This window comes from Rutidosis leptorrhynchoides, chromosome 1, assembly GCF_046630445.1.
Source record: "Rutidosis leptorrhynchoides isolate AG116_Rl617_1_P2 chromosome 1, CSIRO_AGI_Rlap_v1, whole genome shotgun sequence".
Classification (NCBI taxonomy): Eukaryota; Viridiplantae; Streptophyta; class Magnoliopsida; order Asterales; family Asteraceae; genus Rutidosis; species Rutidosis leptorrhynchoides.
In genome coordinates, this window is record NC_092333.1 from 523,455,951 (window position 1) to 523,479,852 (window position 23,902).

Sequence of the window (23,902 nt, forward strand, 5' to 3'; positions counted from 1 at the left end):
ATTTAACGGTTAAATAAAAATGGATTCGGTATTAATACAGAAAACGGGCGATAGCTCAGATGGTTTAAGAGGGTGATGGGGGTTCGGGGGTTCGAGTCCCTAATGGAGTTTTTTTTTCAAAAACAGCTTGACATTAAAGGTAGTTCTCAATTTTATCATTTCCTTTATTATCAATATATTATTATTATTAATATTATTATTAGAATTATAACTAGAATTATAACTATTAATATTATAATTGATGCTGATAAGAGTGTTAATTATCAAATATTATTATTATTATAAATATAGTTACAATTATAAGTATTATTGTTATTATAGTTAAGATAATCAATAACATTACTATAATAATGTAATTACATATTATTATCATTAAAATGAATATTATCATAACTATAATTATTATTAAAATTATTACCGTAGATATTAAGATTATTATTACTTTTACTACTAATACTATTATGAATGTTATTATTAGTATTATCATTATCATTATTGTCATTACAAATATTATCTTCGCATTTACTGTTTTAACAAACAAATGATATATATATATATATAAATGAAAATGTATCTAGTACATATAACATAACAAAAATTTATACTTTTATTTATTAAAAATATATATATAATGAAATATATAAATTGTTGATATAAAAGTATATCACTAATAATATATATATATATATTTGTTTAATTTCAATTACGTGTGTTAATATATATATCCAAATGATATAGGTTCGTGAATCCGAGGCCAACCTTATACGTGTTCAATGATGTTATATGTATTTTTACTACAAAATACAGTATGGTGAGTATATAGATCCCTTTTAAACTTTAAATATTTTTGGGCTGAGAATACATGCGCTATTTTTATAAATGATTTACGTTATGGACACAAGTGACTAAAATTACGTTCTACATGGGTTTGAATCAAAAATCCCCTAGCTTGGTAACTTTAACTATTGGTTTATGAACTGGTAGGCGCGAATCCTAAAGATAGATCTATCGGGTTTTACACCCCCACCCAGATGTTGTTCTAGTAAACTAGAAGAACGGGTGTTTAGTACTTCGAGGTTAACGGAACGCACTTGATTCGGTGCACATATTATTATAACTCAGGGGTACACACTCTCGTTAAGGCTAGTTACCGGGTGCCCACTACTTAGAATGCTTTTCATACACTTGCGAGTGTATTATGTTTAATCATATGAAATCTTGTGGTCCATAGTTATAACGCTGTTAGCATCAAACCTATATCTCACCAACTTTATGTTGACGTTTTAACGCATGTTATTCTCAGGTACGAATTAAGTCTTCCGCTGTGCATTTGCTCATATTAAGGACATTACTTGGAGTCGATCGTCGCAATGGAACCAAATGTTGATGACTTCGTTCAGGTGGATAAGGACGGGTCTTTACAGTTGGTATCAGAGCGTTGGTCTTAGTGAACCAGGTCTTGCATTAGTGTGTCTAACTGGTAGTTGTTAGGATACATTAGTGAGTCTGGACTTTGACCGTGTCTGCCTGTCAAAAGTTTTGCTTATCATATCTAGTCGGAAATCATCTGCTTATCATCCTTAGGGAATTGCCTACTTATCAATCTTAAGTCTAGACACGTCTTATTGCATTTAGTGCATTGATAGTGTATAGACTAGAATTCATATCTTAGCGCATCTGTAGACTTGCCTGATGTATGCCGTAGGTGCTTCTGTAGTCTACGAAATCTTTGGTATTATAGATATTCTATATAGCTAGAATATCATCCGATATCCGAAAATCATTTCACATCGACGATCCCTTCCATCCACCAAACTGCTCGTTTGACGATGAACCTGAAAGCACTTACCGACGAACCTGTTCGAGAAACCATTTCTTTTCTCCTTTTTACGGATATCTCATCATAATTATATACCATCTCATATTCCGAATTTTATACATCCGCTCGCTTCAATCGCCAATCAATCCGGTGTACAAGTATAAGTTAATAAACTTCGCGTTTGTGTGACAGCAATGGAAAATATGGTGTGACGGTTACAAACACCAGCAGCAGCCACAGTCGCGTCATAAACCTCAACGTCATAAACTATACCATGAGTATAGTCACCGTTCTACGTATCGTTCCATCTACTAAATTTTCGTTCGACATCGATTACCTTCGCCTTACGTCCTACCTCATTTACTTCCGTTTAACATGACAACTACGTAATCTCTAATGTTCAGAGATCATGAAATCAAGTGCCAACAGTAAATCAAATGAGTATAATATTTTCTTTACTCATTAAATCCATAATTACATCCGATGAAAATATATATGCAAGTATATTTTCATAAAGATTGTAATTAAAAATTTCTTTCGTACAAACTGTTAATGATGAAAATATTTTAACGGGTGGGTAGCACCCGAGGAATATTTAGAATTCACATTAATAAGTACACTGTACATTCTTTGAATCTGATTCAACGGTCATCTATTATTTTACTCGCAACCACCGGTATTCGTATCCGCTCATCCCAGAATAACCATTCTCATTTCATATTCGGATTTTGACTTATCAGAATCCAACAAGTGGCATAATGAAGAAAACATTGGATATATTAAAATTGTTAGAAACACACGATTTAACTAATTGAAAATCTATTAAGGATTTCACGCTAACTGTTCCGGCTAACTGTTCCCAGCTAACTGATTAACATTTAATTTATCGCAATTTATATTCTCGCAATTTACATTCTCGCAATTTACATTTCCGCAATTTACATTCCCGCAATTTTAATTTCCGCACTGTACTACTGTCGGGACACATGTACGCAACACGTCGGATTAATTCTGAGACAACACCGGTGCATGGGTCATGATATACATTTATTTATTTTACGCACTTTATATAACGGGACACGTATACAAGGTTTCGATTTATCATATCGACCCATCTATATATATAGTTTGAGTTGTGATCAATACCGAGACCGGTACACGGGTCACGATATGTATTATTTAATTCGAATATTATAATATATATATATTATTTAACTATTGTATTATTGGACAATCGAACTAACAGACTGCTAACTATGGACAAGTAAAATGAATTAAAATATAGAATATAACATATGAAACTAAACAATTCTTCAAGTTTGCCACTTGATTTTATCTCAAACCTCATTCGTATCTTGACGATTACAATTCGTATTCAAATCCTTTCATGATTCTTGAAAACATTTCGATCGAGAAGTCGAAACCGCCGCGCCTCGTCTACCGAAACAAAGATTTATACGCCGGAAAACTCTCGAAACCAAATTCATAAGTTTAACACATACTGTGTTGAATCCTCCGTCATTCATTAGCAAAACAACCCTACAATTCCTTTTCAAGAAGCTAATTTTGTCACAGCTCCACTTCGGCTTCTCAGTAAGACTACTCCTACTATAATCTCGAAATCTATACCTTGTTCTTTCGCCGTTACCACCGAAGAATCTTTTATAATTCACAACGTTATCAGCAGATGTACCAGCAGCTTGACATTCCTAGGACGGAATCCGCAAGTCGTATTTTGAAAATCTTGCAGAATTTCTTCATCTATACTTATGATATTATCTCTAAGAACTTCATACCCCGAATGTGAAGTTTCTGAAGAACGTCTTGAACTATGAAGTAGTTCTTGAAATACCGACGAAGCAACATGTTGTAAGACAGTCATAATGACCAAAACTTGATGATAAAAAGAGGAAGTGTTAGGAATGCTCGATAGAAAATTTGGTACTGAAAACCGGATTGAGCAAATCGTGAAGGAGACTCTGAACAAATTACAAGGACTAAACTTGTACATAAAAGAATCATGACAATTCCATAGCAAACACCTTGCTTCCGAATCTAAACCCTTACGGGTCAATCTTCATCATCATCCTTCGACATTAGAAATTCTAAAACATTATCATATCATTCATTATAAATATCCTCAATATTTCTGAAGATGTTTTCGAAGCTATCCTTATTTGAAATCATTCATTCCTCCGTAATATCTACGTTACAACGTAAAAGAAACTGTGTTAGTTTCTAAATTCTGAAACCTTCAGGTTAAAATAAGAATGTTCTGAAGCAGTGTTGAGAACTGATGCATAAATTAGTATAATATAATGAAACTTGATCAACTTCATTATATTACATTAAGATATAATAAGTTTTTAATGAAATGTGATGATTCACAGTACCATCCTCATGTGCCATGTTACGCGGCTCTTACATTCTATACAATCTTCAAACATATTAGAACGTATCACCCTGATAGTTCTAATTTCCCAAAATATTCTGGTAATTTTTACTAATCAAAATCATACCATTACCATTTCTTTCTAAGAGCAATATCTATGTTCATTCTGAATCTCATACCTACGAAATTCGGATCATTATTCGCTTGGTTCGAGGACGGGAAGATATAAAACCTAACCACAACCTTGAAACTACAAACCGTGCATATCAATACGTATGGCAACGTAAAGGCACGGGAGAATTAAAGACATTATAATTCCAAGGAAAGGATAAAAGAAAATAGATTCTTCTGGTGATAGATGAAAAAGAAGAATGAAAGATATGAAAGTTAGAAATATAACAAGGATTAGAATGGGATGGAGCATTTTTAGTGAATGTCTTAAAGTAGAAACTAAAGAGAAAGAATAGAAGGTGTGGGCAGTAAGGAAAAGAAGGAGGTAAATTTATAGTGAGATGTTCGACAAAGAAATCAAAACAGATTGCTGCGTTAAATCAAAGAAGATCCTGATCGCCGCAAAGCCAAATCTTATTACATAAGATTTTTCTCGAAACCCTTAAATTCCGGAAATCAATCATAATCATGTCATCGGTTACAACAATTCTATATTTACTCATTTCACTCCCTTTTAGCTTCGCTAGTACGCTTCACATAATCGAAATGTTTTATCTATATCTAATAATGATAAAACTTTGTTATCACTACATATTCGTCATGAAAGCATTCCTATTGTTATCCATAACGACCTCTAACAAATTTCGGGACGAAATTTCTTTAACGGGTGGGTACTGTAACGACCCGGAAATTTCCGACCAAATTTAAACTCTAATCTCTTTATGTTTCCGACACGATAAGCAAAATCTGTAATGTTGAGTTTCGAAAGCTTTGGAATTTAATTCATGTAATCAATTACCTTTTTGACTGTGCCTGACGATTCACGAATCATTGTGTGTAAATAAATATATAAATAGAAATATTAACTAAATATGTAATCTAAAGATATGAAATTGATATATAAATTGATTTCATATTATTTCGAAATTTCTATTAATAATTTTATTATAGTTATTATTAATACCTTATTATTAATATTAAAATTTAGGGTTTATAGTTAAACAAATATCAACATTATGAACATTATAAACTTAAATAAAATTTGATATATCTAATTTGTTATATTATTATTATCACTAATATGTTTATTATCATTTTTAATAACATTATTAATATTTAACATTAATATTAACATAATGAAAATAAAATTATAAATAGATATTATATAAATAAATATATATGCATAAACTATTACATACAGATATATATTAAAAATCAGTATTTATATTATAAAGATAATTATTATTAGTATCTTAATTATTTCTAATATGTATCTTAATTATTTCTAATATGATTAATAATTGTATTATTATTAATATATATAATATAATTAGTAAGAAAATTAAAAAACAAATTATAAAAACATATATACACACACTATAATTACGAATACAGATGTGTTTCAAATGGATCCAATGTCTGATTTTTTTTTTATTCTTCTTTTGTTTGTTCTGTGTGTCCGTGACTAAACCGAATCTCACAGCTTCTTTATAAATAAAACTGTTAATGATTTATGAGGCACTCTTTGACTTATCTGTTTCAATTACTTGTACGTTCCTTAAAATGGGTAAAATATCAGAAAACTGATGAAGGTATACTCGTGAACCCCTGTTCGTGTTTCTTTTTTTTTTTTTTTTTTTTTTTTTACCTTGAATTTAAGTTCGATTTAAAAAAAAATTCTTTATTGAAGTCAGGTTAAGAATCTTACGTTTAAACTATTTGTAAAACCTTAAGTCTCAATTCTTCAAAACGAATTTCAATTTCGGAATCAAAGTTTTATGTTTCAAAAGTAAACCGAGTGTTTTAGGATTAAATTGGAGTTATAGGTGTTGTTCCAATTGAAATTAATGATTCATAAAGCTTCCATGATCCTTTTGCAACATATTTTGTGTTATGAATATTGTCTAAAACGATTTGGAATTTAAAATCTGAATCCGAGTTGTTTGTGTTCTTCGCGAACCACAGAACCTGTTTTTAAAACATTTTTTTTTCTTTCTGTGTTCTATTAATTCCAATTCGTTTATAATCAAGTCGTATCTGTTTTGTTTACAAAGTTTTAAACATTTAATTTGGTTGTGGTATTGATGCTGGGTCGATTTGAATATGAGGAAGATGAAGCTATGACAGATAAGATTTAACGGTTAAATAAAAATGGATTCGGTATTAATACAGAAAACGGGCGATAGCTCAGATGGTTTAAGAGGGTGATGGGGGTTCGGGGGTTCGAGTCCCTAATGGAGTTTTTTTTTCAAAAACAGCTTGACATTAAAGGTAGTTCTCAATTTTATCATTTCCTTTATTATCAATATATTATTATTATTAATATTATTATTAGAATTATAACTAGAATTATAACTATTAATATTATAATTGATGCTGATAAGAGTGTTAATTATCAAATATTATTATTATTATAAATATAGTTACAATTATAAGTATTATTGTTATTATAGTTAAGATAATCAATAACATTACTATAATAATGTAATTACATATTATTATCATTAAAATGAATATTATCATAACTATAATTATTATTAAAATTATTACCGTAGATATTAAGATTATTATTACTTTTACTACTAATACTATTATGAATGTTATTATTAGTATTATCATTATCATTATTGTCATTACAAATATTATCTTCGCATTTACTGTTTTAACAAACAAATGATATATATATATATATAAATGAAAATGTATCTAGTACATATAACATAACAAAAATTTATACTTTTATTTATTAAAAATATATATATAATGAAATATATAAATTGTTGATATAAAAGTATATCACTAATAATATATATATATATTTGTTTAATTTCAATTACGTGTGTTAATATATATATCCAAATGATATAGGTTCGTGAATCCGAGGCCAACCTTATACGTGTTCAATGATGTTATATGTATTTTTACTACAAAATACAGTATGGTGAGTATATAGATCCCTTTTAAACTTTAAATATTTTTGGGCTGAGAATACATGCGCTATTTTTATAAATGATTTACGTTATGGACACAAGTGACTAAAATTACGTTCTACATGGGTTTGAATCAAAAATCCCCTAGCTTGGTAACTTTAACTATTGGTTTATGAACTGGTAGGCGCGAATCCTAAAGATAGATCTATCGGGTTTTACACCCCCACCCAGATGTTGTTCTAGTAAACTAGAAGAACGGGTGTTTAGTACTTCGAGGTTAACGGAACGCACTTGATTCGGTGCACATATTATTATAACTCAGGGGTACACACTCTCGTTAAGGCTAGTTACCGGGTGCCCACTACTTAGAATGCTTTTCATACACTTGCGAGTGTATTATGTTTAATCATATGAAATCTTGTGGTCCATAGTTATAACGCTGTTAGCATCAAACCTATATCTCACCAACTTTATGTTGACGTTTTAACGCATGTTATTCTCAGGTACGAATTAAGTCTTCCGCTGTGCATTTGCTCATATTAAGGACATTACTTGGAGTCGATCGTCGCAATGGAACCAAATGTTGATGACTTCGTTCAGGTGGATAAGGACGGGTCTTTACACCTAATGTATAATCCAAAATTTAAATGTGTATATCCTTTCTATATTTGACTGAAATTAATATGTTAATGAATTTTCATTTTTTTAACGTTGTTTCGGCATCACCCATAGTTGTATTAACAACCTTCGCGATCACTTGTCACTCATTCACGCTTTAAGATGAAACTTTATTAAACCCATACCCTTAAACCCTTCCACAAAGGTGCGGACAGGTGGTATCCAAGGAAAACACCCTGCCGGGCTCGAACTCGAGACCTCTCAGAACAACCCATAATCGCATCATTAAATACCACTCAGCCAAAACTGCAGTACTAATGAATTTTTATTGTTTAGTGGAATTTAATTCTTTTTTACTTCATTTTCTCACATTAATGGGTCAATATTTCAAACTAGTTGTTGAACTCTCGCTTCGCGCCGGGGGTTCGGTTTTCAATGTATTTTATTGCGTTTAGTTTGTAAAATTATTTCGTGGCTAAAGAATGATGTCGTTGAAGCGCAACTCGAGTCGAACTAAAAGGTATAACCCGTGACAGATTTAAATGTTATGTTAAATTAACAATATATGTCCGTCTTCGCGTTTAGCTATATATTTATCGATTTTTAAAAATTTAACGCAAAATCAACGTGTATGAAAAGTACCCCAAATATTTAGCGTTTTTTAAAAAGCATCCGTTTTACGTATAGTTAGTGACATTGTGTTCCCAAAATTATTTCGAGTTTAACGATGATGTCGAAAAAATTTAACTCGTTGCGAGCGAGAAGATATGACCCGTTGAATATTTGGGTGGAGTTTATTTAAGATTTTTTATGAAAATGATTATTTGACACTGTACCCCTGTTTGGGGGGTCGATTTGAATATTTGGAAAAAATGTGGGGGTCTTTGTTGGTGTAGTGAAATTTAATTGGGATTAAAAAAGGTGAAATAACAAAAATACCCCTAGTTACTATTCACCATTATTGTCTATTAAATAATATAGTAATAATAATCTATTATACATCAGAACTCAATTTTCTTATCACTCCATTGTTTATGGTTAAACTCGATACTCGTTTGGTTCTTTAATAATTTTAATGCAAAATAAATTTCAAATATGAGTTGGTATTTCATCATTTTTATCAACTAACGATGTACTAGTGGTAGGGGTAACTTCAAGTTAAACCCATCTTTTGATTTTTAGTTTGGGGTAAACTTCCCATTTTTGTATATCTTGTAATCCTTTTAATGCATTAATAAAAATTTTCTCGCTTTCTAAAATAAAGCTAATGGTAAGGGTGAATTTTTATTTTTATTTTTTTTGGCGCAAAAACTATAAATATATAACCAAATAGGAATTTATCTGAAAAAATGAACCTTGAGAAACCATTTTATTTTATTTTACCTATATACTAAAAGTCGCGACGATTTTCTTCCTCGTTTCATTTGTTTCGGATTGTCGTTTTAAGTTTGCGTTCACACTACAAACGGTCCCTCACATTCGGGTATATTTACGCAACGGCCCCTCAAATTTACACTTTTTCAGGGTAAAAAGTGTAAATATATAATTTTATTAAAATAAAAGAAACTAATTCCACCCGAATTTATAACGAGCCTTATCTTCTCGCTCGGTTCGAGTTAAATTTTTTCGAGACCACCGTTCAACTCGAAAAAATCTTACGAACCCAACGGGACTAACTATACGCGAAACGGACACTCCTCAGAAAACGCTAAACACCTCGGGCTATCTTCAATACATATACATACACTTATGTTAAACAACCCAAACTACCTACATCATATCGATGGTTATGTTTCCATTTTTTATACAATCTTCGTGACGTTAAAAATGCATATGCCATTAGGTATACTAGTTACTAACTACGTGTATCCAAAAACACCCGTAACAAAGCGTTTTTATTACCGTAAATACATAACGCTACGTTAACTATTATTATGTAACCCGAAAGGCACCGCGGCATCGCGCGGGCCACTTTTCTAGTTACAAACAAGAATTACAAGCTCAACCAAACAGAAAAGTTACGGAAGAGCAAAACATGTTTTTTTCTTTTTAAAAAAAAAAAAAATTAAGGGTATAGGTGAATCTTAATAAAGATGAGAAGGGGTGTGCCCTAAAAATTTTGAGTGATCAATATTATATCATATATTCTTGTAAGGATAGTTTTAAGTCCAACTATTCTTTTATGTCCACATAATAAGATCTACATACTGAAAAACAAAGAACACCTTAATGTGCTAATAAGCGGATCCCTCGTGTTCCAACTTCTCTCTCTGTCACAATTCAAACTTAAAACCCACAAATTTTGAACAACAATTTTTTCTTAATTTAAAAAAGTTAGATCTCACTACAACCACCATTAAACCCGTCTATTTTTGGTAAACTCGCAAATACTAACCTCGTTGTCATCTAACACCTTACGCGTCACCACGCGCGTTGCGCTACGTATCAGATTATAGCGAGGTTAGTACTGATGTGTTTGTAAAGGAGGGGAGTTTAATTTGGGTGACAACGATATCTCTCTCTTCCAACTTGGAGTAATCGTGGTTCAAAGTTAATAGGAGTTAGAACAACTAAAAAAGAGGGGGGTGCTAACATACTAAGCCTTCTTTTAAAGTAAGATCACATCTTAACTTCATACGAAATGACAATTTAGATATTGAAAGCTTCAAAGCTCTCAATCAGGCCATTCTTCAAAAATAACGATAGTGATTGTTTAATTGTCCGAGCCTTTTTTTGGGTCCAGGTGATTAGTTCAATTTATGGTCCAATTTTATTTCATAGCAATTTCTACAAAGCTGTGTGAAAATCTGAGTTGCTATTGGTCAAATTTCATATTCACTCAACTTTACTAATTCTCTGAATCCTTCTTCACAATAAAACTACTAGCACTCTTGGTTTGATCATTTCCTCAAATCTAGTATGTTATTAGCGTGTATTGTTTGTTTGTGTGTTTGTGTTATTCTAGATGATTGGCAAGTTCTTTGTGCTCACTTGGATGTAGGAACTCACATTTGAATTGTTTATTTGGTCGTTATATATTATTATTATGAATGAATATTATGAATACTATGATTTGTGCTCAATTAGAGATTCGTGGCTATAGGAGGTTAACGATTCGTTTCTTCGCATAAGTTATTAACTAACAACATTTAACTTGCAATATATAATTTATGTTGAATTGTTTGACTTTTTCAAATTATCTTCTTGTTCGTCTCTTTTAGGCTCTCGCATGTTACAAATTTTCACTTGAATATTCCAAAATACCTTTTGGGGTAAAGCTTGACTCAAAAAGAGAGTAGACTTCGATACAAAGTGAATTTAACACACACCGTGAGACTAATAGCATTATTTAATCATCACCGTCTTCTAGGCCCCAAAAAATAAAAATGCATAACGCCTCTAGTCATAGAATTCTTTTAAATGATAGACGTCTCTTAAAGTAAATGAGTACAACCACTAATAATCTTGCCACTAAATAATTTATAGTATAAATAATGATTAATTACTTTAGAAGTTAACACGGTAAAAAGGATGAAACATTCGAAAAAAACTTACTTTTTAAAATCTCATATAACAAGTTAACAATTTTTTGAATAAAAATACTAATAAAAGGGTCTTTTTGTCACTTTAATAATCTAAATGAGGCGTAAATGATATACTCGTAAACTTGAGGCGGCTTAATGAACTAAGACAAAACTAAAAACCCCTTTTCATCCTCTTTTATTTTTATTTTATTTTTTTCCGTATTGTATCAACGGTCTCTCCGTGTTCAACTCGCGTTTCACCGAAATCATATATTCAGAAAGAGACGAGAATTTTCTTATTTTCTTAATAGAAGTAGCAGCCACTCTTGAATTTTTACTTTTCCTTCTTTAACTTCTAATAACTATATTTTCATTTATTATTTATTTTTTATTTTTATTATATATACGCATATATTATTATTTCCATATCTGTATACGATCTTTGTTTATCAAATCTGATTCGTTAAAACTTTTGCTTCATCGTCAATTTCATCTTCTCATTTTGATTTACGAATCGCGTGAATTGAAAATTTAAACCGGTGTCAGACGATTATATAATTTGAAATTAGGTTTTGAAGGGGAAAAGTTAGGTTTTGGTGGTTGATTTTGTGAAAGAGCGACGTTGACGCTAACTGTTATTAGATTCGTGATGTTGTGATATGGCATTGGTTGATACACACTCATACGATGTCGTTTTACATTAGTCGTGAGGCTTCTAAGGTATAATAATGTCTCTTACACTCTTGTTAATCATGTATATTATTATTATTAATTAATTAGTTTGTTAAATAATTTTTTTTTTAAATTCTTATTTGTGATCTGTTGTTTTATGAAGTTATGGAAAAGAATTTGTGCGGAAACTACTACAGAAATCAATCTTCTTGTTGAGAATTGGAAGTATATTCTCGGTGGTTTAATTTGCCAGGTGTGTTACTCCTTTTTATAATTTCAATATTTATTTTTATTTTTGTTTGCTAGTATTATTTTGTTAATTTGATTTAAGGCTTGATTATAGAGATTATGCAATAATATATATGTAGAGTTGTTGTTGGTACTCTTTAAATTTGCACTTTTGTAAATGGTGATGTATTGATTATTTATATTGGAGTCATATTCTAGCTCTATTATCTGATCTATTTGTATATGTGTTTCAGTATATTCATGGTTTGGCTGCTAGAGGAGTTCATTATTTTCATCGTCCTGGACCAGTTCTTCAGGACACAGGCTTCTATCTGCTTCCTGTATGTATAGCTTAAAGGATCAGTCTTTTGATTATATTTAACTTAGATCATTTACGTGTAAGCTATGTCGTTTGGAGATTTGCGTTGTCATCTGGACTAATTGGGGTTGTTGTCTCAGTTTTGACGATAAACGAAGTTGCTACTGATTATGTTTGTAATTCTATGGTTTTTAGGAACTTGGGCAGGAGAGAGCATATGTTAGTGAGACTGTATTCACGTTTATCTTCCTATCCTTTGTCTTGGTAATTATGTTTTCCTTAATTTTTTTTTTTTTTTTAACTTTTTGTAAATTGGAGTTTGCTCTTGCCTCTTGTTATGTACATTTTGTACTGATCCATTATTTTGTACTGTTTGACTAATCTATTGGTACAGTGGACCTTCCATCCTTTCATATTCAAGAGCAAAAAGATCTACACAGTTCTCATATGGTGTCGGGTCCTTGCTTTCTTAGTTGTAAGTGCATAATGAATACTTGTATGTTTGTGCTTTTGGGTAAACTGAGCTAAAATTGTACCAATTTCAAGTACTTATGGTCAAGAAAATAGGTCCTGTCACACTGTTAAGACCTCCATCTATTTACTCACACATATCTATATCTATATTTATGACTTAGTATGTATACATATATGCAACAATGCAAGTACTTCTACATGCATTTCTGTTTCTAGTTGAAGGTTAATGACCTTTGAGTCCTTAACATATGTTTGTTTACATGCTCCAATCTTACTATCATCAAGTTTGTTAATCGCAAATATTGTCTGGGTTTTAGATGTTCCGTTTTCAACTTAAACCAATATTCCCCCTGTTCCATTAAACTTGTAATTTATGAGAAAGACAACTTTAAAAAAGCAAGCTGTAAATCTCTAAATGTAGATTTACCTATTGCCTATCTCCCTTGAACTTTATCGTCAATATTGATTGCATATGTCATTTGACTAATAATTAAAAGTAAAAAAAATATATATTTATAAAACAGTTTACCTCTTTAAAGTGTGGATTTATGGGACAAAGTAATATAGCATCTATTTAGTAATCAAGCTGCAAATAATTAAGGTCAATACTTAAATATATCTTCTGCAGGCTTGTCAAATCCTCCGTATTGTTACATTTTATTCAACTATACTGCCTGGTCCAAACTATCACTGCCGTGAGGTATCTGACTTTTTTTCTATCTACTTGTGTGTGTGTGTGTGTGTTTTTTTTTTTTTTTTTTTTTTTTTTTGCTGTTAGCATATACATTTTCATGCAAGCAAATTAAGCAGTGATACTGTAATTACAATCCCCGATCATGATCACAGGGTTCACGCCTTGCAACACTACCTCGTCCGGATAATCTTCTTGAGGTTTTTTTAATCAGTAAGTTTAATTATGTTTGCTATATATCTCTAATACTTTTTTATTACTAATGCACTTCCATTAGTGTTTAACTTCATTATCTGAAATTACAGTTCCTCGGGGCGTTCTTTATGGCTGTGGTGATTTGATATTCTCATCTCATATGATATTTTCTCTAGTATTCATTCGGACATATCAAAAATATGGCACACGAAGGTAACACTGAACTTAATATAGCTATATTCTCATCTTAACCATATTTTCATAAGTGGGGCAAAAAAGACTTGTTTGGTGAGTAACTTGTGTTGTGAAATCCGCAAAACCTGACTTCGGAATATAAGATCTTATGTTTTGTACCAGCATATTATTCAAGTTGATACTTTTGGAATTATGGGTGTAACGAAGTAAAGTCTTATGTGTAAAGGTTATTTAAAAGAAATCATAGTTATCAGATTTTTCTTCAGATTTTTAATTCATTATCGAAACCATAAACATCATGGTGCTTTATCAATTAAAACCATAATTGGGTGCTTTATTTAGAATTTAATAAAAAATTGTGTATTGTTCTTAATATCCGTACACTTCTTGATCATTGCTTGCAGATTTATAAAGCAGTGTGCATGGTTAATTGCTGCTGTTCAAAGTTTGTTAATTATTGCATCTCGTAAGCATTACACAGTTGACGTCATTGTGGCATGGTAAAATTATTCTTCTTCATGATGTCCATAGTTCTTTCTCATGCATGGAATTATTGTATTTGTATTATGTAAGATAACAAATAACAAATTTGTTATTGCAGGTACACAGTTAATTTGGTCGTGTTCTTCGTTGACCACAAGTTGCCAGGTCAGCATCATTAGTCTAAATTTTTTCACATATGCTACTTTTGAATTTTGTTTACAGACTTTAACATACTGAAACGTTAAATGATTACCTTGCAGAGATGCCTGATCGCAGCGTAGGTGCACTTCTGTTGCCGTTGAGCAAGGATAACCGAAATAAAGAAGAAGTCACTAAGCTTCTGAACGGCAACTCTGGAGATCCTATACAGGTATCACTTTCAACCCTTTTAGATATGAAATTGGTCGATTTGGGTTATGTTTTATCTCAAACGGATTTTAGCAAAATATTAAGTAATTAAGCTACAAAGTGAATATGTCAAATGGGTAGAGCGGGTCAAACCGCTACAAAGAATAATATGTGGGACTTTAACAACATGCTGCAACTTCTTTGGAGTGCTTTATTTCTCAAGTGTTAAACCACACTCAGCACCCTCGAGTGGTTGGTCTAATATTATTCGAAGTGTATATAATGCATACTTTAAAATCCGCAAATTCAAAACTTTAGATTATTATTAGTAATGATTTATCAAATTCAATAATTTCAGGCAGGATTTAAAACCCATGGAAATTTGATTTTACCATTTTCATGGCGTCTCAATTTTATTTTATTGTTTAAAATTTTTTTCCTACTTATTGGCCGGAGGTCCACTCGGAAACAATCTCTCTATCCGTCGAATAGAGAGAGGGATGACTTTCTCTACTTTTGAGAGTGTTTTTACTCTGGGTGGAGAAATGACTTGTCTTTATTCTCGGATAGGGGAAAAATTGTCTACATATCACCTCTCCCATACACCACCTTAGGTGGTATTGGGTTTTGTTGTTGTTGTTGTATTTAGTTTTGTAATAATTTCTATTCTATTTAATATGAAGAAGAAAGTTACGAGTCGACCTGAACAGATGTATATTAACCTACATCCCTAAAACTTTTTAATTCGTTATCTAACCTGTCTATCCATTTTTCCATTTTTTAATTTTCACCTGAACATTTTTGCTTATTCACACATGATGAATAGAGCTTAAAGATGGGAGTGTGATTCTCACACACAATTTTTTGATCCATCCACACTTTTTGTTTGAATTTTGTTTGAATATGACTATAATACCCTCAAGTAGGAAGAGTTAGAGGGTGGATGGTGTAAACTATTGAGGGGATGAATTAGTCATATTTAAACCAAAAGTGTAAATGGATCAAAAAAGAGTGTAATAGTTGTCATTGTAATTCACTGGTTAAGTTTCGTAACTTCTATTATTTGGATTATTAGTTGTGATATTATAAACTCACTGATGATATTTTTTGAATGTTGGTTTTACAGAGGCCGAGAAATCAAGCGAATGGGAGGGTGAATGAAGATAGTGACAATGTGAACGTTGAAGTACTGGATGCAGCATAGATGATGAAACCAAGTTTCATTATGACTTGCTTTGTCGATATTTTCCTCTAAAACTTAAAGACCGCTAAACAAATCCCTTTGCATCTCTTATTGTGTTATGAATTAGAGGGTATTTTGTTAGCTTTATTATTTTTGATTCCAAGTTTTAGATTTGTAGACTACCCTAGTTGTATTATGAAATTGCTCTTTTATTAGTATTTTATTTATTTATTTATTGCTAATCACATGTATTTTCCTTGATTCAAGAAAATTTAATTGTTCACATTTCCCTCTGGTTATATTCCCTTCAGACAATCTAAAACTTAAGTGTTAACTGAAAATAACAATGTAACAACAACTAATTAACATCATTCATACAATCTTAATTCTTAGCAATATTTAACAGCAAGGAGAATTGATCATGTTTGTTTTAGGGGTAATTTTCAACGGCTAAAAAACTAAATAATCAACCTACAAGGATCACAAATGAGTGGTGGATGACTGGGACCCATGAACATACACCACCATATCAACCTTACATTTTTCATAACCCAATCTCAACTTTTAATAAAACAACAAATTTATTTTCATAACTTCACAAAAACACAAATCTTTGCCTTTACAATGGCAACTATGGCAGCAACAACAGCATCTTCAAACCTCCTCCATTTCTCTAGTTGTCGCTCAATTTCACGCCTTACCCCTCTCAAAACCACCGTCTTTTCATGTTCCAAGAAACGGTTAACTTCGGCCACTGGTGGGACCGCCAGTGCAGGATCAGTACGGTGCATGGCGGTAGCATCTGAGGCCGAGTCTAAACCGAAAACAAGTTCTTATCAAATAATTACATTGACAAACTGGTTGTTGAAACAAGAACAAACTGGTGTTATTGATGCTGAACTTACTATTGTGTTGTCTAGCATTGCAATGGCTTGTAAGCAGATTGCATCGTTGGTGCAACGAGCCGGTATCTCGAACCTTACTGGTGGGCAAGGAGCTGTAAATATTCAGGGTGAGGACCAGAAGAAGCTCGATGTCATCTCCAATGAGGTTCACTTCATTTGTTTCCTTTAATTACTAATAAAACTTTCTAACTGAGTAACAATTACCATTAAGTATCAAGTAAGATAGTACTACTAGTTTGTAGCCCAAACCGAATTCTGTAACATATCAATTGCATTGATCATTTTCGTGCAGTTAAAAGTAACATGTAACCAAAATAATGGTTGATATACCCCATCTGGTTTTGGGTCTAACCATGTAGGCATTGCCCGAACGGTACTCCGGCTATCCGGGTTCATCGGAGCAGAACGTCTTGAGTTTGATTGAGTTCGAATCTCGGCGGCGGCATTTCTGTCTGAGCATGTCCTATGACAGTTGTTCAGGGTGCTTCCCAAGGGTGATTACGAGCATGTCTAATGGCAGTTGTTCGGTTTTGGTGGGACACAGATATGATCGGGTGGTGGGAACTCCAGTGGTGGTCCCCGTCAGGACTCCTAATTTTGCCCTTAAAAAAAATCTTGTTTTGAGTCTAACAAATCATCCCCAAGATAGCCTATTGGTTGAGGTCTTGAAATCCTCACTTCCTCAGGTTCAAACCGAAGGGCTTCTAGCCTGGCGGTCCTGTCGTGGACAAAAAAGATTTCTTTTCGATGTTCTAAAAAAACAGGGAAAGGTTCAGAAACCCGAACCGGTTACCGGATAACCCAGTTAGGCCGTGCATCCAAGTAATAATACCCAGCTTCTCCGGATTGTCTGAACAAGGAAAATCTTATTCGTTTTTTTCTTAGATAATTGAATCACGTCCATAATATTGATATGACAATGTATTATAATCTACTTGAATCCGAACAACCTGTTAAAACATAAAAAAGTTGAAATTTTTTGTATTGATCAGGTGTTCTCGAACTGTTTAAGATCGAGTGGAAGAACCGGAATCATAGCATCAGAAGAAGAAGATGTGCCTGTGGCAGTTGAAGAGAGTTACTCTGGGAACTACATTGTTGTGTTTGATCCTCTTGATGGTTCATCGAACATCGATGCAGCAGTTTCAACCGGTTCTATCTTCGGTATCTACAGCCCCAACAACGAGTGCCTTGCTGATATTGATTTTGACTCTACGGTAAATTCACAACTCTAAATGTCTAGTTTGACTTCAAATAGTCAAAAAGATTCATTTCAAAATCCTAAATTCATCAAACTGTATAAAGTTTCTAAGAAAATTTTAATAAATCCATTAGACATTATAACATATCCAATAATCTGAGAGATTAATATTGAGTAAAGTTATTTCTTATATACTTGTTGATATGAGTTTAAAAATGTGCAAGTTTGACCTTAAAGTCAAAATGCCTGCAGCTTGACAGTGAGGAACAAAAGTGTATCGTTAGCGTATGCCAGCCAGGGAGCAACCTACTAGCAGCTGGTTATTGTATGTACTCGAGCTCCATAATCTTTGTTCTGTCCATAGGAACCGGTGTTTACGCGTTCACATTAGACCCAATGTACGGTGAGTTTGTTTTGACTCAAGAAAAGATCCAAATTCCTAAATCAGGAAAGATATACTCCTTCAATGAAGGAAACTATGCATTATGGGATGATAAGCTTAAGAGCTACATGGATAGCTTAAAGGAACCTGGTCCTAGTGGCAAGCCTTATTCGGCTAGGTATATTGGTAGTTTGGTTGGTGATTTTCATAGAACCCTTTTGTATGGAGGGATTTATGGGTACCCACGAGACGCTAAGAGCAAAAATGGAAAGCTTAGGCTTTTGTATGAGTGTGCACCTATGAGTTACTTGGTTGAACAAGCTGGTGGAAAAGGGTCCGATGGACATCAACGAGTACTTGACATCCAGCCAACCGAGGTTCGTGTAGATTAATTGTTTTTATATATATTTTTGTTAATATTTGGTATTGATTTGGATTGATGTTATTGCAGATTCATCAACGAGTTCCTCTATACATTGGAAGTGTTGAGGAAGTGGAAAAATTGGAGAAGTATTTGGCTTGAATATGAAAACATGGTGTTATTTATAACTATTTAAATTTTGCTAAAAAATGAAGGTGATAAGGAAACAAAAAGTTTGGTTAAAGAGGTTCATGGCAATCTTTTGTGTTTATATATATCTCACCCTAAAATTTGTTTTTATATTTTTGAAAAGTATGAAGATTAGTATATATTGCTTAATGCTCGCGAGCCGATATGTAAAGGGCGTATAAAGGGATTAGACATTGAACATATGAAACAGAACATTGGGTGTTTAAATTTCCACATACATCTGAGGTGAAATTACTCGTTTATCAATGCTCTTCGTAAGCCACAAAACAGACGTCGAGTCTAAGATACGAACACCATATTCCATTCCAGTTTGCAATCTTATAGCTATGTAATGTATGTATGGGTGGATGAAGTTATAATAATCATCCAGCCTAATAATTTCACAAAGATTTATGGTTCAAACCTCCCATAGTAACATATCTTAAGATAATAAGGATAATACTCTTGGTGGAAATTTATAATAGTGATTTCACAAAGATTTACAATAGTGTTTGTCGTGCCGGACAAACACAAGCAGCAAGCAAAGTCTTGGCTCATTGGGAGGCTGTGACTAACGAAGTTGAATATTGACACAAAATAATAATAGACGAACTTCCCTTAGACCATATCTAACGATCCGTTAGTTCCCGTTCGTTAGTTGACATGGCAAATGTAACGGAAACTGACGGCCGTTAACGGGGCATCAGTTTCCGTTAGTTAGAGGTGTTAGTTAGGACTTTGACGGAAAGGATGAAAATCGTCAGATCAACGTGGCCTAGTGTGATTGGTTCGTTCGAAATTTTGGTGACTCCACACCCACCAACGGCTATAGAGCCGTTTGTAATTTTTTTTTTATTTTTTTTTTCTTTTCCTTAATATATTATCTTCTATATATACATATACACCATTTTACAACTCATCTTCAACACTTCACTCTTTCATCTTCGACTCATCTTTAACATTTTGTCAAAAAAATAATAATTATGTCTAACCCAAATCAAAGACCACCAAACCCCAACGATTGGAGATATGGATCGTACATTCGTACGTGGGTGGTAGTTCATCGAATTCGAACGATCTTCAACAAATTCCAATCGTTATGCCCAATTATCGTTATCTTACTCCCGAACAACAACATCAATTTTATATGGAACAACAACAACTTTTAGAACAACAACGCCTTTTCGACCAACAACATCGGGGCTCTTTTCAATCAATGTTGTTGAATCCGCCGACTCCAACAATGACTCACGATTCGGTGTCGGAAAGTATCCCACCAAATGATGCGCATAGCCAAGAAGAATCGATCCCGAAAACTCCTCAAGTACGTCGAACAAGAAAACATACAAAGAAGCAAGGTAATTCGGTTTATTTTTATACATATAGATACATACGGTATACATATACATATACATACGGTATACATATAGATGCATACGGTATACATATACATACAGTATACATATAGATACATACAGTATACACATACAAAGAAACACTACGAACCGCTTTTGCTGGTGCAAGTATTTTGACCGTTAATGCAAGTGACATCAAGGAGCCGGGTCACAAATCCTATATCATGAAGCTTCAAAAATTGTACCTTGAAGAGTTTATGCATTTGGTCGACAAACCACCACAAGAACCCGACGCAACCTCTGAAGACGACAACGACAACTAGTTTACTAGTTTATGTTTTTTTTTTTTTTTAACTTATTTCATTTTAAGTATTTCTTTCATTTGTAGTTTGTATTTTTTTTATTTAATGAACTTTCTATTTTAATTTTTATTAAATAATATGTTAGAAATAAAGAAAATGTAAAAAATAATAAACTGGTGGACTCTACTGAAAACTGACACAAAAAACTGACCCTGACTGTTAGAAAAGGTCAGAAACTGACCCTGCTGACTCACAGCCAGTTTGCGCTTTTTAGGCAAAAAACGCAAAAACTGCCTCTGACGTCACCGTCATCACTAGGAATGGTCTTATACCACTAAAAAGAGGAGTATACCACCTCTCGCATATTCCACTTACTCTATACTCTTTGATCCCGGGCTAAGTTCATTGTGTAAGGGTGCAAACCAAAGTCCCACATCGGTCATGAAACAAAACAAATGTATGCATATACGTTTTAGGGTGACTTCCCCTACTACCAATTCGTTTTAGAGAAAACGAGGACTCTTAGATTTATATTGTAGGACATGTTGTCAGTGGCGGAACATAGAGCAATCCAAAGGGGGTATCCGCCCCCCTGGATTTAACGGGAAAAAAAATTTTACACTAAAAAATTTTTTTTTTTACCAAAAAATAAGGTTTTTTTTTAGTGTTCGCCCCTGCTGACAATGAAAAATTTATTAAATTTTTAAACTCGCCCCCTCTGTAGTCGGGTTCAAGTTCCGCCGCTGCATGTTGTTGAGTTTGATTAATCTGATAACTCGCGAAAGCCATCATGGAAATCTACTGAACACAACTTAATGGCTCTTGAAGTCATTAGATAACAATTAATGCCAGCTCTAGAAGAATTTTCAGGCCAATCATAACTTAATGGCTCAATATAGGCTGAACCAACACATCTTGACCTAATACATAATGGGCCTTGTTCTTAAGTTGGCCCAATAATTTTTGAAGATAATGTGGGTTTGTTGACTATACTTAACCTATTAAATCCTATTACAGCAAGCCTTTTGTGCCGAACACAATAGCCATGTCACATTCGACATTCTCTTACGTTTTCATGCTCCTCATTTTATCTTTAAATCCGACATCTACTCTTCATTGGTCTTCGTTTTATTTAAGACTGTCATGACTCTTGCAAAGTATTCCGTTATACTTTCATCATTCTTGATCAGTAACACCTCAAACTCTTTGCGCGAAGAATCTAGAGGTGCTTTCTTCACCTTTTGATTAGAGGCTATGATAACCGATTGTAAAGTTATTAGAAACAAAAGATAGCCAAATTGACTGATTTATTAAGTGTAAACCACTGGCTATATATAGCCTTACGTACAAACAGAAATAGAGAAAAAATAGCCACTAACCAACTAAACGTTACATGGCTACCAAAGTGGAATACTAATTCAAATTCTAATTCTAATAAATGACTAAAATAAACCACGATCAACTACTAAAGTATGAGACAAACGATGTTTATATAAACATACCACAAAGGTAGAATTCGGAAAAAGTTTCCAACGAACTCTTAGGTTGGAAGGGGACTCGTTGAAGACACGAACTACTATATTATCTTCATCGTTGACTTTCAATATGGGTCCTGGAAGACTTCCTTTGAATTTAACATCACTTATTTCTTGCTTTATGCACATGCGATTTACCGTCATATTATGCACCTGCACCAGTTAATATATACATAGTACGTGGTAAAATTTGTAGATTTCAAATTTCTTTCACAAATAAGATGCAATTATAGTGAAAATAGAATTTGAAAACTTGTTTATAAGGATATTAATAGCTTGATTAAATTATCTTCTTAACAAATATAATGTTATTATATATATATATATATATATATATATATATATATATATATATATATATATATATATATATATATATATATATATATATATGTAACGAAACTCTTTAGGGTTGTTGTTAGTTTGCATTAATTAGTTGTATATGGCGGTTTATAATTTTTACTTTTGGAAGGTGGTTATTGAAGTTTACAAGTATTTTTTTGCACGTTACCGATTTAAACTAATTTTTTTTAAGTCAACTCATTTTTGTATGAAAACTAATGGTGTAAACTCTAATATTATCAGATATATAATAACAATATATTAATATTATAGTGTGGGACAACATATGATCAAAATCAATAGGATAATTTAATAAACGTTCATTAACCATTAGTTATTTCATTTTTGTATACATTTTATTCAAAATTAAAAAAATAAATACCCACAATGTACAAAGACAACTGTATATACCAAAAACTGTATATGTATCAAAAGATCAATATGTCGCACATACGCTGGATATAATTGTAATTAAGGAAAACGTTCAACCTAATAGCTAAGTGATGAAAAGAAGAGTATAACTATGATAAAACGGCAATAAGTTTATGATATAAAAATGAATATAGTAATACGATCATGTTCATTATTAAAAGCTTAATACCGAAGGCCGTTGATTTAGAGGTATATGAGGGACCTTAAATAAGAGGTAGTGAATTCAAATCTCATTTTAGACAAAGAGTTATATAATATATATTCGTGGTTGTATATATCATGTTAGTTAGGCCGTAAGATTGATGTTCAAAAAAAAAAAAAAAAAAAAAAAAACTCTACATGATATAATATATTTATAGATCAATAATATGTATGTAGTTGTATTTTAAACATATCAACTTCAAGTTAAGTGTAGATAGTAAATAGTTAAATTTCGATACGACTTCCTAACATTTGAATGATACATTCTACGATTATTTTCACTGGTTGGGGTCCTGAGTTCCTTGCAAGAAGTCTCAGGTTCGAATCTCATATGCGATGAATATTTAGTGGTTGTCAGGGAAATGTTGGAAACAGCCAGGGAGTAATCTTGCTGGACTGCGTACATCCGAGTATGAAGTCGGATTACCCGCCCTCCCGGATAGCCCAAACAGAAA

At 32.5% G+C, this 23,902-nt stretch overlaps 2 protein-coding genes across 2 annotated transcripts; both read left to right on the forward strand.

Annotated features, from left to right (window-relative positions):
* The first annotated feature begins 11,719 nt into the window (after positions 1–11,719).
* LOC139877069 (phosphatidylinositol:ceramide inositolphosphotransferase 1) lies at positions 11,720–16,525 on the forward strand. Its single transcript, XM_071864477.1, has 12 exons — positions 11,720–12,174; positions 12,290–12,379; positions 12,609–12,695; positions 12,869–12,937; positions 13,068–13,148; positions 13,776–13,847; positions 13,994–14,051; positions 14,144–14,246; positions 14,633–14,728; positions 14,830–14,876; positions 14,972–15,081; positions 16,186–16,525. Exons 1-12 carry the CDS (start codon positions 12,142–12,144, stop codon positions 16,261–16,263), a joined length of 924 nt encoding a protein of 307 aa, XP_071720578.1. The 5' UTR covers positions 11,720–12,141; the 3' UTR covers positions 16,264–16,525.
* A 297-nt stretch (positions 16,526–16,822) lies between these two features.
* LOC139877077 (fructose-1,6-bisphosphatase, chloroplastic) lies at positions 16,823–19,420 on the forward strand. Its single transcript, XM_071864487.1, has 4 exons — positions 16,823–17,292; positions 18,140–18,364; positions 18,601–19,107; positions 19,182–19,420. Exons 1-4 carry the CDS (start codon positions 16,867–16,869, stop codon positions 19,251–19,253), a joined length of 1,230 nt encoding a protein of 409 aa, XP_071720588.1. The 5' UTR covers positions 16,823–16,866; the 3' UTR covers positions 19,254–19,420.
* The last annotated feature ends 4,482 nt before the right edge of the window (positions 19,421–23,902 follow it).

Bases quoted from the DNA above. Each gene is read 5' to 3' on its own strand.
- LOC139877069 (XM_071864477.1), top strand. From the start codon at position 12,142: ATGTCGTTTTACATTAGTCGTGAGGCTTCTAAG. The intron at 13,848-13,993 runs GTATCTGACTTT...TCATGATCACAG, and splicing joins CAAACTATCACTGCCGTGAG to GGTTCACGCCTTGCAACACT. The intron at 14,877-14,971 runs GTCAGCATCATT...ATTACCTTGCAG, and splicing joins CGTTGACCACAAGTTGCCAG to AGATGCCTGATCGCAGCGTA.
- LOC139877077 (XM_071864487.1), top strand. From the start codon at position 16,867: ATGGCAACTATGGCAGCAACAACAGCATCTTCAAACCTCCTCCATTTC. The intron at 18,365-18,600 runs GTAAATTCACAA...AAATGCCTGCAG, and splicing joins ATATTGATTTTGACTCTACG to CTTGACAGTGAGGAACAAAA. The intron at 19,108-19,181 runs GTTCGTGTAGAT...ATGTTATTGCAG, and splicing joins TTGACATCCAGCCAACCGAG to ATTCATCAACGAGTTCCTCT.